Here is a 14,144-nt window from a genome sequence, read left to right as displayed (position 1 = left end):
CATGACATGGGAGAGATGCAGGGAACAGCCGTCTTATAAGTACTTCATCTCCTTGAAGTTTTCTCAGGTTTGTAAGTCCATCAACAAAGTGATCTGGCAATAACAACCTGAAAGGATTTTTTTAAAAAACAACTGGCATTATAGTAAAGCATGGCATTTAATTTTGAATAAATTGATACCCACATTAAACATATAGTCCAGTCTCCACATTGGGAAGCCACACACAGTCCTACGGTTTTGATTCACAAGAATGGTAAATAAATAAGCAAAGAGAAACTTAGTGTTGTTTAGGTATTTTAAGGTCTAGAAGGCCATGTTCTTTCTGAGAAAATGCTGTGTAGATCATATTTAACTTAAGTCTTGCTAAAGTGCATGATTTTCTGATTAGTTAGGAAGGAGGCTTTCTTCCTCCTCATTCCCCTCCGCTACCCTTGCACACTCCTTCCCAGCAGTGTTCTGGAGAAGTGGCCTCACTGGGGAGAGCCTCGTCCTAGGGTCAGGAGCAGCAGCAAGGCCCTCTATTACTGTACCATGATGGTGGTGGCACTGCAGGAGCCTCCAAGGAATTCTCATCTCAGAGCCAACTGCAAAGCAAGGAAATTTCCACTTCCAAACCTCCATCTGGTTTAGAATTTTATAGAAATGGTCTTAGCAGAACTGCAGCTGAGTCTTTTTTTGTGTGTTTGCTTAACCTTTCATAACTTCTTAAAGCTGTAAACTTACAGTTAATACTCCAATATAAACATGGCTATTCCATTTGTATAACTAACATCGCTTCCCTGAACATGGCTGTGCGCAGGAACGAGAGGGAAGTGGGTTCACACTAGAGTCAGAAAGCTTGGTGACTCATTCCCACAGACAGGCTGTCGGGAAGCCATGCCATATTTGTGGCTCTATGTAAAACTGGGCTGGCTGCTGTTTTCAGGTGAAGCTGCAGTAATGGGTGGTCCTAGAAAAGAAACCCCATTTCCCTTAATGCCACCTCTAACGTGCAAAGGGCCCCTGCCTTGCTCTTTCGGAGACTTGGAGACTCCCATCCCTTCTCTGAGCTGGGGAGCTGTGCGGCCAGCCTGAGCTCCCGACATAGGTGACCCTGGCTCTAGTGCGGGACAGCATGATTGTCAGGTTGCTCATAACCTGTTCAGCGCCGGCTTCACGGAGCTATGCTTGACAGGTTTTGCTGCATTGGTGGGGGCGTGTGCTCTTGGCTGTCATGGGGCGACGGGGGAGCACAACCACACTCAGACCACAGGACTCAGCCAAATCACCCTGCTGTCTGTGCTGAGGGCAGCATGGGACACAGGGGAATTCAGTGCGGTCTATTAAAGGCATACTCTGGAAGTATCTTCCAAAAGGCCTGATGGAATCGTGTGCGTTGGGATTAAGAGCATTAAGAACACATCAGTCATGCTGTGTTTGGGAGGTGACTGAGTTTCCTTTCCCTGAATGAGTAGGAGCTTGAGTCAGCTCCATCCCAGGCCTTGTGAACAGAGACAGGTCCCATAGATGTGGGCCAGCCCATGCCACTGCCTTGGCATAGCTTCCGAGTGCACACTGTTAGTTGTGGATACAGTAAAACGCTCCCTTGCTGAACATTCTTTCAGGCTTTAAACTTTTTATAGGACCTTTAAATGGCCAATCCTGAGCTTCCCTTTTTGAGTTTTCTGTTGCTTGGTTCCCCTCTCAGACTGTGAAGGAAGGTAAAGATACCACGGGCTTCTCATCAGCACATTCCAGTAACGGTCAAGCCAGGTAACCAGGTACTTAAGAGACCACTTCCCAGGTCAGAAGATTTCTAAAGTTGACTGTCTGCTGTCCCTCAAAGAGGCAGTATGAAGAGTGGGCCAACCGGGGAAGCCAGCTCTGCTTCTATCTCATTCAGTTACGTTTCCAGACATTTCCACATGAGATACAGTATGTCCTGCATCTGACTTCAGTGGCAGAGGCTGGCTCCTTCAGTGGCTAGGCCCAGAGGAAAAGCTCTACAACCTTTGGGGTGCTGACGTACCCATCTCTCCGTGTCTGCAGTCACTCTCACATCCTCATCACTAAGGGCCAGCGTGTCCTTCTGTTCCCTGGCCTGACAGAACCGGATGGAGGCTTCACTGGGGTGGTCATAGGTCAACCAGAGAACATCATGTCCTGTATCCCCTTGGCATCCTTTGACCCACAGGCCTGTCAAACAAGGCTTCAGGTTACCAAACTTCCCTAATGTTACATCTCCAGAGACTGCAGTGCCGTGGACAGAGCGAACATGCCAAGTGAAACAGATCTGGCATGGAGAGAACTGAATGTTTCCAGGTTCCACGCTAAACATCAGCGGCAAAGTGGCGGGAGGAGCCCGGTGTGGGTGGGCAGGTAGCACTCTACGTACTTCTGTTATTTCCTTCGCTATGACAAAATCCCTGATAAACAAGGGAAGAGGTTGTTTGGGCTTGCTGCTTAAAGGGTAATAGTCCACGACCTCAGGGTAGGTGTGACAGCTGGGGCTTTGACTATGACGGTGAGAGCCTGCCCAGTTTGTCATGTCTTGATAGATAAGAAAGCAGAAAGCTAGGTAGGAAAGAGGTGGCCTGTAACCCTCAAGCCGTAGCCCCAGGTCCTAAACACACATGCATATATCCAGGATAGTGGTCCAAAAAAAACTCATAACCTAAAACATGAGGGTTGGGTTGGTATTTTTTTCCCCTCAGTAGGTGGGTTAACTTGACTACATAGGCCTTCAGCGGGAACTCTGCAGATGGCACTGTCAGAAGGCTGGGCATGCCTGTTCCTTCGGGCATCCACAGCCACCTCCAACAGCATCACTGTGAGGGACAATTTACATTCCAACCCTGTCAGCACTTACAGAATGGTGTGTGTGTAGAGCAGGCCATGAGATGTGCAAGGAAAGTACCTGAATGTTACTTATCTATTGCCTTGGGGAGACAAGTGCATTCTCTACATTAGTTCCAGGCCTGAGTCACTGCTTTTCTCATTCATACTCTTCGGAAGGTACAACTGAACCGCAATGACCTGCTCCTGAAATCCCCTCCAGCAAGGCAGGGAGTCATAGCCAGTGTCTGCCTAGAGTTCTGCAGGGTCCCGACACCCTCCCAAACCTCTGCAGCTCTGCCTTGCTTTTTCCTTGCTGCCTTCGTGCTTTTTGGCATTTGCCTCTCTGAGGAAGAGGCCTGGTTCCAATAAGACCATAGGGCTAGCAGGTGGAGCCCCAGATCGGATCCTTGGCTGAGGACAACTTCAAATATTTGACACATTATTTGTTGTAATTGAACGAATCCAGAAAAGCCAAGGAGACTGTCAACACATTAATAGAGCTGACAAGGTTTTGTAGCCAAACTGCTTCCTCAGCACAAGGTCTTGGTTCTGAAGGTACTCTTATTGGGTTAAAACTTGATAGCTGACTACTTCCAACTTGCAGAACTAGCCATGTCGTTGGCATCGGATTTACTGTGGGCAGAGCCTCCTTTTGTGACACCTGTTGCCTTGCCTAAGCTGGGCTCGTCTTAGTCCTGGAGGGGAAGTGGGGGCTGAGGGTTTCCTCTCCACCAAACTTAAGAGGTGATCAGACACTTGGTACCAGACAGAGTTCTAACTGCAATTGGTGGAGCGTCTGGGGCAAAACCATTTCACTCAACAATGAAACTCAAATCTTCCCTCTTTTCTTCTGCTAACAGGAACAAGAATATGGAGTGATGTGGGAATCTGACACCCAAGGAAGGAAGAGGCCAAGGCTGGTGCTTGACCAATGAGGAAGGCCCGGGATACACACGGGACCTGCCTTTCCAGTCACCCACCCATAGGTGGAGCGGTTCCCTAGGTGGACAGTGTGGGTGCAGAGCCCAGGACCCAGAGGCACGCCTCAGCTGAACCATGGGCTGCACAGTTGGAGTCTGTAAAACAGAGCTGAAGCCAAGGATCTAAATGTGGTCCCAGTTCCTGGAGGATTTGTTGGTCCTGTGCCTACAGCATTGGGATGCACGGAGAATCAGTGGGCTCACACACAGTCAAATGAAGAGCTTTCTGTGGACCACAGGCCTTTAACCTCAGTTCTCCAGAGGTGCCATACGTGGGAGCCGCAGCTCAGGGCTGTTGGACAGGCAAACTGCAAAAACAAACAAAAAACCTCTTTGGCACTAGGTGCTTTCACCTCCACCTCAACGGAGATAGCCTCAGTTCCTGCGTTCAAAAGTTCAGTGGGAGTTGGGTGCGTCCTCCTCACAAGAGAGTGGGAAGGGCAAGGTGGGAGTGGCATGAACAGGGGGTGGACATATGTGAAATCTGATCCGGTGCCAAGGAAAGGGTGTGTGTGTTGCCAGAGACCCCAGGGCAAATCTCAGCCTCCACCAGGCATGTGTGGCTCCTGAGCTGGCAGACTGCGCACAAAACAATCCGCTCATCTCATGGAGAACTCTATGGCATCTTTCGTCCTCTACCCGGGGACTGAGCCCGGGACTCCGGGAGAGGACAGTCTGCCGCTGCCAGCCGAGGAGGAGGAGGAAGAGGGCGCTGCGTCCCCAGCGCAGACACCCTGCAGTCTCAGCGCCTCCCTGTGCTTTAGCTCCGGGGACGACTCCCCACCGCAGTCCCGCGCGTCCGCCGCGGAGGGTGCCGAGGCCTCTCCGCCTTCTCGCCGCAGCGACCAGCGTGTGGTGGAGACGCAGTGGGAAGTCAGCAGCGCCGCGTCCCCAGAGTCCCCGGGGGAGTGCGCGCGCCCGGAAGAGCCCGCGTCGCCGGAGGATCCCCCTTCCCGCCACGAGCACGCGCCCGCTGTGGAATCTCTAGACGAACTCGGGGAGCCCGTGCCGGTGCCGCCGGGGGTCGGGCCCGTGCACGGAGAGCCCGACCTGGTCATCGAGGTGGCCGGCCGCCGGCTGCGGGCGCACAAGGCGGTGCTGGCGGCGCGCAGCGACTACTTCCGCGCGCGCGCGTCGCGGGACGTGCTGCGGGTGCAAGGCGTGAGCTTCACTGCCCTGCGGCTGCTGCTCGCCGACGCGTACAGCGGGCGCATGGCGGGCGTGCGGCCCGACAACGTGGCCGAGGTCGTGGCCGGCGCGCGCCGCCTCCAGCTGCCCGGCGCTGCGCAGCGCGCCACCGACGCCATGGCGCCGCAGCTGAGCCTGGACAACTGCTACGAGGTGCTGAGCGCCGGCAAGCGGCAGCGGCTGAGCGAGCTGCGCGACGCCGCCTACCGCTTCATGAGCGACCACTACCTGGAGGTGCTGCGCGAGCCCGCCGTCTTCGGCCGCCTGTCCGGTGCCGAGCGCGACCTGCTGCTCCGGCGCCGCTTGTGCACCGGCCGCGCCTGCCTCCTGGCCGCTGCGCTCGGGCCGACCGGGGAGCGCGCAGGCAGTCGTCCGCAGAGCCCGTCCGGGGACTCAGAGTCGCGCGGGGACGCGGCCGTTTACTGCTACCAGGCGGAGGCCGGGGAGTGGCGCGAGCTGACCCGGCTGCCCGAGGGCGCGCCGGCGCGCGGCTGCGGCCTCTGCGTGCTCTTCAACTACCTCTTTGTGGCGGGTGGGGTGGCTCCCGCGGGTCCCGATGGCCGCGCGCGCCCGTCCGACCAGGTGTTCTGCTACAATCCGGTCACCGACTGCTGGAGTACCGTGCGGCCGCTGCGCCAGGCGCGCTCGCAGGTGCAGCTGCTGGCCCTGGACGGCCACCTGTACGCCGTGGGCGGTGAGTGCCTGCTCAGCGTGGAGCGCTATGACCCGCGAGCCGACCGCTGGACCGCGGTGGCTCCGCTGCCTCGGGGCGCCTTCGCAGTGGCCCACGAGGCTGCCACCTGCAACGGCGAGATCTACGTGTCTGGGGGCTCGCTCTTCTACCGCCTGCTCAAGTACGACCCCCGGCGGGATGAGTGGCAGGAGTGCCCGTGCAGCAGCAGCCGAGAGCGCTCTGCCGACATGGTGGCCCTCGACGGCTTCCTCTACCGCTTTGACTTGTGCGGGAGCCGCGGTGACGCTCAGGCTGCCGTCGGGCCGGGCGGCGGTGGGGTCAGCGTCTTCCGCTACCATTGCCTGGCCAAGCAGTGGAGCCAGTGCGCGGCGCACCTGCGGCCCCCGGGCGCGCCCGCGGGCTTGCAGCCCTTCCGCTGCGTCGCTCTGGACGGCATCATCTACTGTGTGAGCCGCGCGGGGACCTGGCGTTTCGTGCCTTCTCAGGACACAGAGGCTGGCGGCGATGTGGGCCCTGGTGGCAGCTTCGAGCCTGAACCCCTGGGATCCCCCCTGGATGCCCGGGGCGTACTCTTCCCGTTTGTGCTCAACCTGCCTGAGAAGCCTGACCGCGCGGAGCAGGGTGCAGCCTAGGACAGGATCAGCTGGGCAGCTCCACTGTCCAGCAGCTGTGGTGGGGGGCTCAAAAGAGTGGGCTAGGGGCCCCCGGAGGGGGGAGGGCGAGGAGGGCTCAGGAAGGAGGGAAGCGGATGATAGGTCAGGCTGCCGGCCTCACTGCATCATGCAAACGCTTTGAGAATAGAAGCTTCGCTGGCTCCGAGGACATGTTTGCAATGCTGTTTTAAGCCCCGCTTTGCAGTGCTGGACTCCTCTGTTGCTTCATTTGTTTAGTGGGGTCCACGGAATAAAGTGTGGGAAGATACAGATAACCCGATGCCTAGGTGAGGAGGTCAGATGCAGGAGTGGACAGGGTGGAACGAGGAGCCTGCCCAGTCCCCTCCTTACCAGAAAGTGCAAAGTTCTCGAACCTGAATTGGGTCCTAAAGTAGGCCAGGTATCATCGCAGCTGCAGAGGGGAGGCCAAACCCTGCGCTGAGGTGGAAACTGATAACTAATAAGATCTATGTGACCTAAAAAGTTCACTGTGTGCTCAAGTTTTGCTAAGCTCAACTTCAAAAAGCAATTTATCAAGTACTGAAGGTGAGTCTTTGTTGACTGGCACGGTTGCCTTTTGATGAAATGATAGCAGGCTGCATGCTAAACAGGAAAGGTGTTCTGTTTTGAAAACAAAACAGCAAGGGTGTTTTGTTTTGAAAACCCTAGGTCAGCAGGCCCCACATGCTCACCCACTTTCCTGTTTTAGAATGAACTGGGGCAGTTCCTCCTCCCCAAGCAAGGAAGTTAAAATCATGTTTTGACATTTGCACGCTTTGAAATCTACTTGGTTATGTTTTGAACGTATCTTCTGTGGTTGAGATGAGGGAAATTAACTTAAAATTGCTTTCAAGTGTGTTTGGGGGGATGTGAAGTGCTAAGGAGTAAGACAAGGAGAAACATGTTTTGAATGTAGTTTTAGCAAGTAAGTGACGTTTATCCAGCTTCCAAAATACCCTAATAGAGTTGGAAGGAGACTCATAGTTAACAAGGCTGCAAGGGCCAAGCCCAAGTCAGTTCATTTTCTCTCCACTGTGAGGATGTTTTGCATCTTGAGAATAGACAGACAAGGCTTCCTATTTACAAAGAAGTTAAGGATAAAATGGGTGCTTCCAAGTAGCTGATTCACATTCCATTATCTATCACAACGGGGTCCCTACGCACTGAGAGTTTCTGGAACATAGTTAGAGGAAGCCCTGTGTGGTCTCTGTTGCAGTCAGTGGTTAGCTAGGAAACAGGTTATGCTATATAGACTCTGAGAAGTCTCTGTGAAGCGTGTTTAGATACAGCCAACTTGAATCTTGCATGACCCAGGGGAACAGAGTTTATAGTTTCTGTTTGTATGTTCTGGTAGCTTGTGCCCACTGGTGATTACTCATAAAACAAGAGAACGTCTTGGCAACCTAGTTAATCATCTTAAGAAAGAAAAACAGACTTCCTATTGCCTGGTTTTATTGGTCTTTTTTAGCCGTGTCCTGGAGAAAGGGTTGCAGATGAGCAAAGGGAAATATTTAAAGATACCTTAATATAGTAGCACATTTTCTGTAGAGCTTGGTTTCCACTGCAAGCACTTTTACATGAAATCAGTCCTGATTTTTATTCCTTAAGTATCAGACTTATAAAATACTATCATGTGACTTTTGCCTAAAAAGTCATTCCTCTGACATTTGCTTTTGAAGTTGGGCCTCTGGAGTGACATCCCCAGAGAGGACAGATGTACACTAGACAGAGGAGTCTTCCTGTGGGTATTTTGTCCTATAGAACACAAAACCCAAGGAAGTAAAAATGGTAAATGTATCAATTTTTGGATCATGGAAGGACATTTGCTCATTGATCATAAATAGCTGTGTGGCTAACCTGTTTTTTTGAGAGCATATAAGATATTTTATGGCCTGTTTCTAAATAGTGACCCCATATGAAAACAAACGCTACAGGCCCTGGCACACCTCAGCAACCATACTTTTTGTTCTTGGGATCTGGAAGGTTTCACTACCCATCTGTCTTAGATTCATTTCTTGTTGACATAAGCAGCTTAAGGAAGAGAGGGCTTATTCTGGCCCCGAGTTCAGGTTGCAGTCTACCATTCTATGGAAGTCGCAGGGCAGGACCTGGAGGGAGAAGGGAGGTTGTCCCTACAGCCAAGAGCCAGCTTTTAATGCCTACTGCTACTCAGCCCCCTTTCTCCATGTACACACTCCCAGGACCGGTCAGGAAATGCTGTGACCGGCAGTGAGCAGCTCTTTCCCTTTCAATTAATGCATTCACAGTAACTCCCAACAGCCACGCTTAGGAGTCCCGCCTTCCAGGTGACTCTGGATCCTGCCAGTTAACACTTAACTGTTGCCCCCGGCACAGATGGAAGTGAGGTTTGGTAGCGAGGGGAGCAGGCATCGCTGAGCTGTGTCTGCAGTGTGTGAGATGGGGTAGGTCCTTTCATGTTCTCCGTGCTGGTCACACTGCACCTAACTCCACCTACGAGGGTTGGTGTGAGCACAGACATGACTGTTGGGTAAGAGTCAAATACGGCTAACTTGTTTATGACACCCATTCACAATTCTCAGGACACGAACCCTCGCACGCACGCACACACACATCCCAAGTGTTTGAAAGAACAGTGCCATCTTAAGGGGAAAATGATTGACACACACGAAAAGACTGACCTTTTGTTTGCTTGATGGGTAATTATGTTTATATTGCCAGGGTTCGTTTGGAATCCTAGGCAACGAGCTAATGTTTCTCGATTTTCTTTCTGTTCTGTTTCGGGCTTTGTCACGGGACAGGCCCCACCTCTGGCGAGACACTTGGCCGCTCTGTGGACTTGGAATGTGATGATTCGGTTTCTAAGGAAATGATGGCAGCAGTTTCTCTTACTCTAAGAACATGAATGTTGTGGAAAGCTTGTTGGCTGCTTTAGTGTCGTTTCTTACCTGGATCGGTTTTATTACATAAGGCGGAGAGTGAACAGGGTCGCTCTAGTAATCCCGCCGCTGACAGCTGCCTGTTAGCAAACTTTGTCCAGTGTTGAAGCCGAATGCCTTCGAGGGTCAGCTGCTTTCCGCTGGAGCTGGGGTAGAGTCAGGACAGGATCGTGTGGAAGGCCTCAGTGGCGGGCTCCTTAGCACAGCCTTTCAACTTACAGCAAGCTTTCATTTTGATGCTCTTTTTTTTTTTTTTTAAGTGTCCCCATATCTCCTGTGATATCATTCACAAGAAGGGAATGACTCGAGCTAAAAGTGGAACCGTTTATGCCAACATGCCAAGCGCTCTAGCTGCAACTGCATTTATCTGAGCAGTCGCATTATTTATGCCGTGCCCACATCCATGAAGAGGGCAGCACTGTGAGATGCTGAAGGACCTGGCAGGAAACGGGTCCTGGCAGCAGCTTCCGCCGGCTTTGTGGACAGGTTTGGGTTGAAGTGAAAGTCTAGGTGTATTCTAATGCGAGATTGCAGCCCTGCCCCACCCCTTGCCCCATGCTTGGTAAAGCTTTGACTAGTAACTACTAACCTAGTACTCACATGCCACCATTTGCTAAAGATTCACAGCTGTTTAGGGTAAAGTCGGACCAGCTGTTACTGAATGTGTAGCTAAAGTGCTAACGCTTGAGTCTTATCCTAGGCATAAATACTGTAAAACCTTGTGTGTTTGTCGCCTATGCCAAGACGAAATAAACCATGCGGAAACTTCCAGTGCTCCTGAATTTTGTTGTGCCTTCTCCTCTCTCTGAGCCCCAGACTGGCAGGTGTGTTGTATCCCCATAATAACTGGGTTCTAATAAGTCTCAAGAGACCTAGGGTTAATGTCACTGCAGCCGGCCACCATGAATGTTGAGGTTTCCTCTACTTCTCAGTCAGTTTCAGAATGTTCACAACCTCCATGTTTTTTTTACTTATCCTCATAGCTAGCCAGGTCACAGCCTGCTCCAGTCCCTTGAGAGGCTGGGGTTATGGATCCATGAGAGCTGTGTGTGGGATCGTAAGGTCCACGAGACTGCCAGAACCAAAGAGTGCTCACTGCATGCCGCAAAGCCACTGGGTGGATATGGGGATGGGGTATCTAGGGCAGAGTGAGAGTGGGCCAAACCAGCCCCTGCCTGTTTATTCATTTATTTAATCACTTTACAGCCTGATCCCAGCCCCCTCCTTCCTCTCCTTCCAGTCCCACCCTCATACTCCCTTCCCCCATTCCCCTCTGCTTCTTCTTAGGGAAGGGGAGGCCTTCGGGGGTACCAGCCCACACTGGCATCTCAGGTTGCATCAGGACTAAGTGCATCCCCTCCCACTGAGGCTAGACAAGGCAGCCTAGCCAGGGGGAAGGGATCCAAAGGCAGCCAACAGTCAGAGACAGCCCCTACTCCCATTGTTAGGGGTCCCACATGATGACCAAGCTACATATCTGCTACATATGTGTAGGGAGTCTAGGTCCACCCATGCATGCTCTTTGGTTGGTGGTTCAGTCTCTGTGAGTCCCCATGGGCCCAAGTTAGTTTACTCTGTAGGTCTTCTTGTGATGTCCTGAGCCAAGCCAGGCCTTGGCTGTGGCTCCTGTAGGGAACAGGCAGCGCAGAGCAGACTGCTCATTGTTGGCAAGTGTGACTGATTCTGGGTTCTGGGCTTTGAGGGTTGTCTCTGATTCCCTGGCTCTGTCTAGCCTTTGGGGTCTTCTCTGATTCCTTAGCTCTGTCTGGCCTCTGGAGTCCTCTCTAATTCCCTGGCTCTGTCTGGCCTTTGGGGTTCTCTCCAACTCTCTAGCCCTGTCTAGCCTTTTGTTGTTCCTCTCTGATTCCCTGAATCTGGCTCTGGGCAGCTCAGAGCCTAGGAGACATAGTTTTGCATCTGAAAGTTAGAGAAGGGTGTGTGTGGGTGGGTTGGTCTGTCTGAGGGATGTGTTAGCCAAACCCCATGCTATTTTTCCTAGGAACTGACTGATTGGGGTGAGGTGGGGGTGTCTCACCCCAGCAGCAAGCTCTATCATGTCAATACATCTTAAAACAGAGAAATACAAGATATAGTTACATCTATCAGCCACCCCTCTTGGAGAGGGTTCATGGGGAACTGGAAATGTCTTGGCATTCCCTTGATTCCACAGTGTATTGGGACCGGGGGCCTCCTACAACACATGGCCTTCTGACACCCCCAGGAAGCTCATTTTAAACCAGGATGGGCTCAGCAGCTGAGAAGAGAGGACCCCACTGAAGAAGGGACCCTACCGAACAGAGAGGATCCTGCCAAGCAGAGGGAACCAGGTAAGCTGAGGAGACTCAGATGTGCAGAGCAGATCCAGTCAAACATAGGACCCACGGGAGCATGGATGACGAAGATGAGTCTGGGACACCTCGATGCATGGGTATTGCTTACAGTCTGGTTAAGAAGAAGTTTGGGATTGGCTTCAGAAGGAGTCTCGATCAGGTGAGTTTCGCCAGTCCTGGGCAGGGGCCACTGAGAAGGGAAGCCCAACCTCTTAGCCACAAAGCATGCTCTTTGGAGAGGCAGAACCCAGGAGCAGCCTAGCAGGGAGGGAGGGCGTCTCTGTTCCCTCCTATGTGGCATTGGTGTAATGAAGGGAGTGGTCACCAGCCTGCTGTTAAGGAGATGGCCCTGAACAGCTCAAGCCTCTCTGTAGTTACTCATTTCAAAGCCACAAAGCATACAATTTCAGTTTTATTTCCTCAGATATGTTCCAAGAAACTAGATAATGATTCCCTGAAAGTTTTTTTTCACAAGTTTTCTTCTCATACGCTTTATTTTCCTTAGGCAGATATTTAACCTTTTGGCCTCATAGTTAAGCGCATCTCTGTGGTCACTGTGGCTAGCACCCTGTAACTAAACACCTCGCTGGCAGCCTATGTAATGGACTTTACACGTTTTTACTGACTCTTCTCTGACACTATCTGCATTTCTGTCCCATGCAACCATAGCCAAGATAAGGGGATTTATTCTGTTGGCACAAAAGCTGGTAGACTCCAACCCTTCCTGTCTCCTTACTGCCTGAGATTGTGGTGCCTACAGACTAAGTCCTTGCTCCTGCACTAACTAACGTCCTCATGCTCACGTGTGTTCATTAACCTCTCTGAGCCATTCTTGCAAGGGCTGTTTCCTGAGACAGGATACAGTGTGCTTTTCTGAGAATAATTACATGCTTCAAGAGACTATACGATCTCTATTTTGTCTTTCTTAAAACTTTCCAGGGTTTTGAGTTGCTTTGGGAAAATTATCTCAATCCCATCACATATTTTTAACAAATCAATCTTAGAGTTATTAAGAGATTTCTATTGTGCCACTGCTGTACCCATTACAGACATAGTGAAAGGAAGGGCTGCCAAGAGCACACACAGGAAAGGGACCACCCCATGGAAGTCCCAGGAAAAACAGCAGAGGTTGTGGATTCTGTCACACTGGTCCTTGACACACGTACAGGAGCTTCTCCTCACGTGCTTCCCACAAGGAGAGCCATCCACAAGGCACTCAGACACCATTCCCTGGAACACAGCCATGGTTTCCACCATAGGTATATGTGTGTATGTGAGAGGAGGGGACAGCCAGGTTCTGCTGGAGCTTTGAGTGTTTGTCTCCGGGTCTGGAGTGTTAGAGTGTTATAGAACACAAATTCTGAAAACGAGGTTCCATGTTTGTGAGCCCTAGGAGCCTTGAGTCCACTATATTGATCCGGCTCTAGTCCCTTATATCAGGCAATGCTGAGAACTAATGGGTCACTCGTAACTTTCTGTATCTTTTTCATGCTTATATTTAAGATGATATTTGGGTACTTAGCAATGGCTCAGTGCTTGCCTTGTGAACACAAGACCTGGTTCTATCATCAGACTGCACCTAAAAGAGACAGGCATATGTGCTTATGATCCAAGAAACTGGAAGGTGGAGACAGGTGGATCTCTGGGGAGTTTCTGGCTTGCCAGCCTAGCCTACTTGATGAGTTCCAAGCTGGTGAGAGACACTGTCTCAAAAAGCCAAATTGGATTGTGCCTGAGAACCCAGAGTCATGGTTTTCTTCTGATCTCGGGTGTGGTGGTTTTCTGGCCTCCACATGCTTGAGCACGTAGATGCACACACATCTAACCACAGGCACACACACACATACACACACATAGATGACATCTAGATGGAGGTGCCTCCTGCCTGCTCTGGCCCCCTCCCACTCAATTTCTGGTCCTGTGTGTTTGAGTTGAGGTGATATGTAATGTGGGGAGAGGATTCGTGCCTCTCTCTGGAGGGGGTGACTGCTTTTAAGTAAGCTTTCCAGTGAGAGACAGACCGTAGGCAAGCTCACTAATTGTGGCAACACAGTGCAGCCTGTTGAAGATGCTGCCAACAGCTCAGAAGGAAGCAGGAGAGCTGACAGTTCCCACCGTGCCTTTTCATAACTGGGTAGCTCTTCTTTTCAGTGCCGAACACTACAGCTCCAGTCTGGGTATGCGCCAGTTAATCTACTCACCTCCTAAGGACTGTCTTAGTTGCTTCTAAGTTTTTAGAATCATGAGTAAACACGTAATGGTTTCTGCATGAACACAAGTATTCAATTTATGTTGCGTTTAGACTGGCTCTATCCCATTGTAATGTGTTCTTGACAATGCTCTCATTTCCATCATCTGGTTCAATGGCTTCCATCCAAATGTATTTACATCCAAATATGTGTCCATGTACTCAGACCATAATCAAAACAAGGAATGGTTGTACACAGAGGAAGTCCCCTCCTGCCTGCTGTCCTGCAGCCCTGACAGTGGCTTTGGGTTGATCTGGTTTCTTTTGTAAATCACTTTTTAAGACTTATTCAGAATGGTTGTAGTATTTAAAGTTT

General features: G+C 51.4%; 1 protein-coding gene across 1 annotated transcript; it reads left to right on the top strand.

Moving 5' to 3' along the window:
* Positions 1-3,832: 3,832 nt before the first annotated feature.
* On the top strand, positions 3,833-10,032 carry Kbtbd11 (kelch repeat and BTB domain containing 11). The gene has a single exon (XM_055608470.1). It carries the CDS (start codon positions 4,404-4,406, stop codon positions 6,309-6,311), a length of 1,908 nt encoding a protein of 635 aa, XP_055464445.1. The 5' UTR covers positions 3,833-4,403; the 3' UTR covers positions 6,312-10,032.
* Positions 10,033-14,144: the final 4,112 nt, after the last annotated feature.

This window comes from Psammomys obesus, unplaced genomic scaffold (genome assembly GCF_907164565.1).
Source record: "Psammomys obesus unplaced genomic scaffold, mPsaObe1.curated_primary_1811, whole genome shotgun sequence".
Classification (NCBI taxonomy): Eukaryota; Metazoa; Chordata; class Mammalia; order Rodentia; family Muridae; genus Psammomys; species Psammomys obesus.
The sequence above is the reverse complement of the archived record's forward strand: the minus strand, read 5'-3'. Positions and strand labels throughout refer to the sequence as shown.

Coding starts and splice junctions, on each gene's coding strand:
- Kbtbd11 (XM_055608470.1), top strand. CDS start 4,404: ATGGAGAACTCTATGGCATCTTTCGTCCTCTACCCGGGGACTGAGCCC.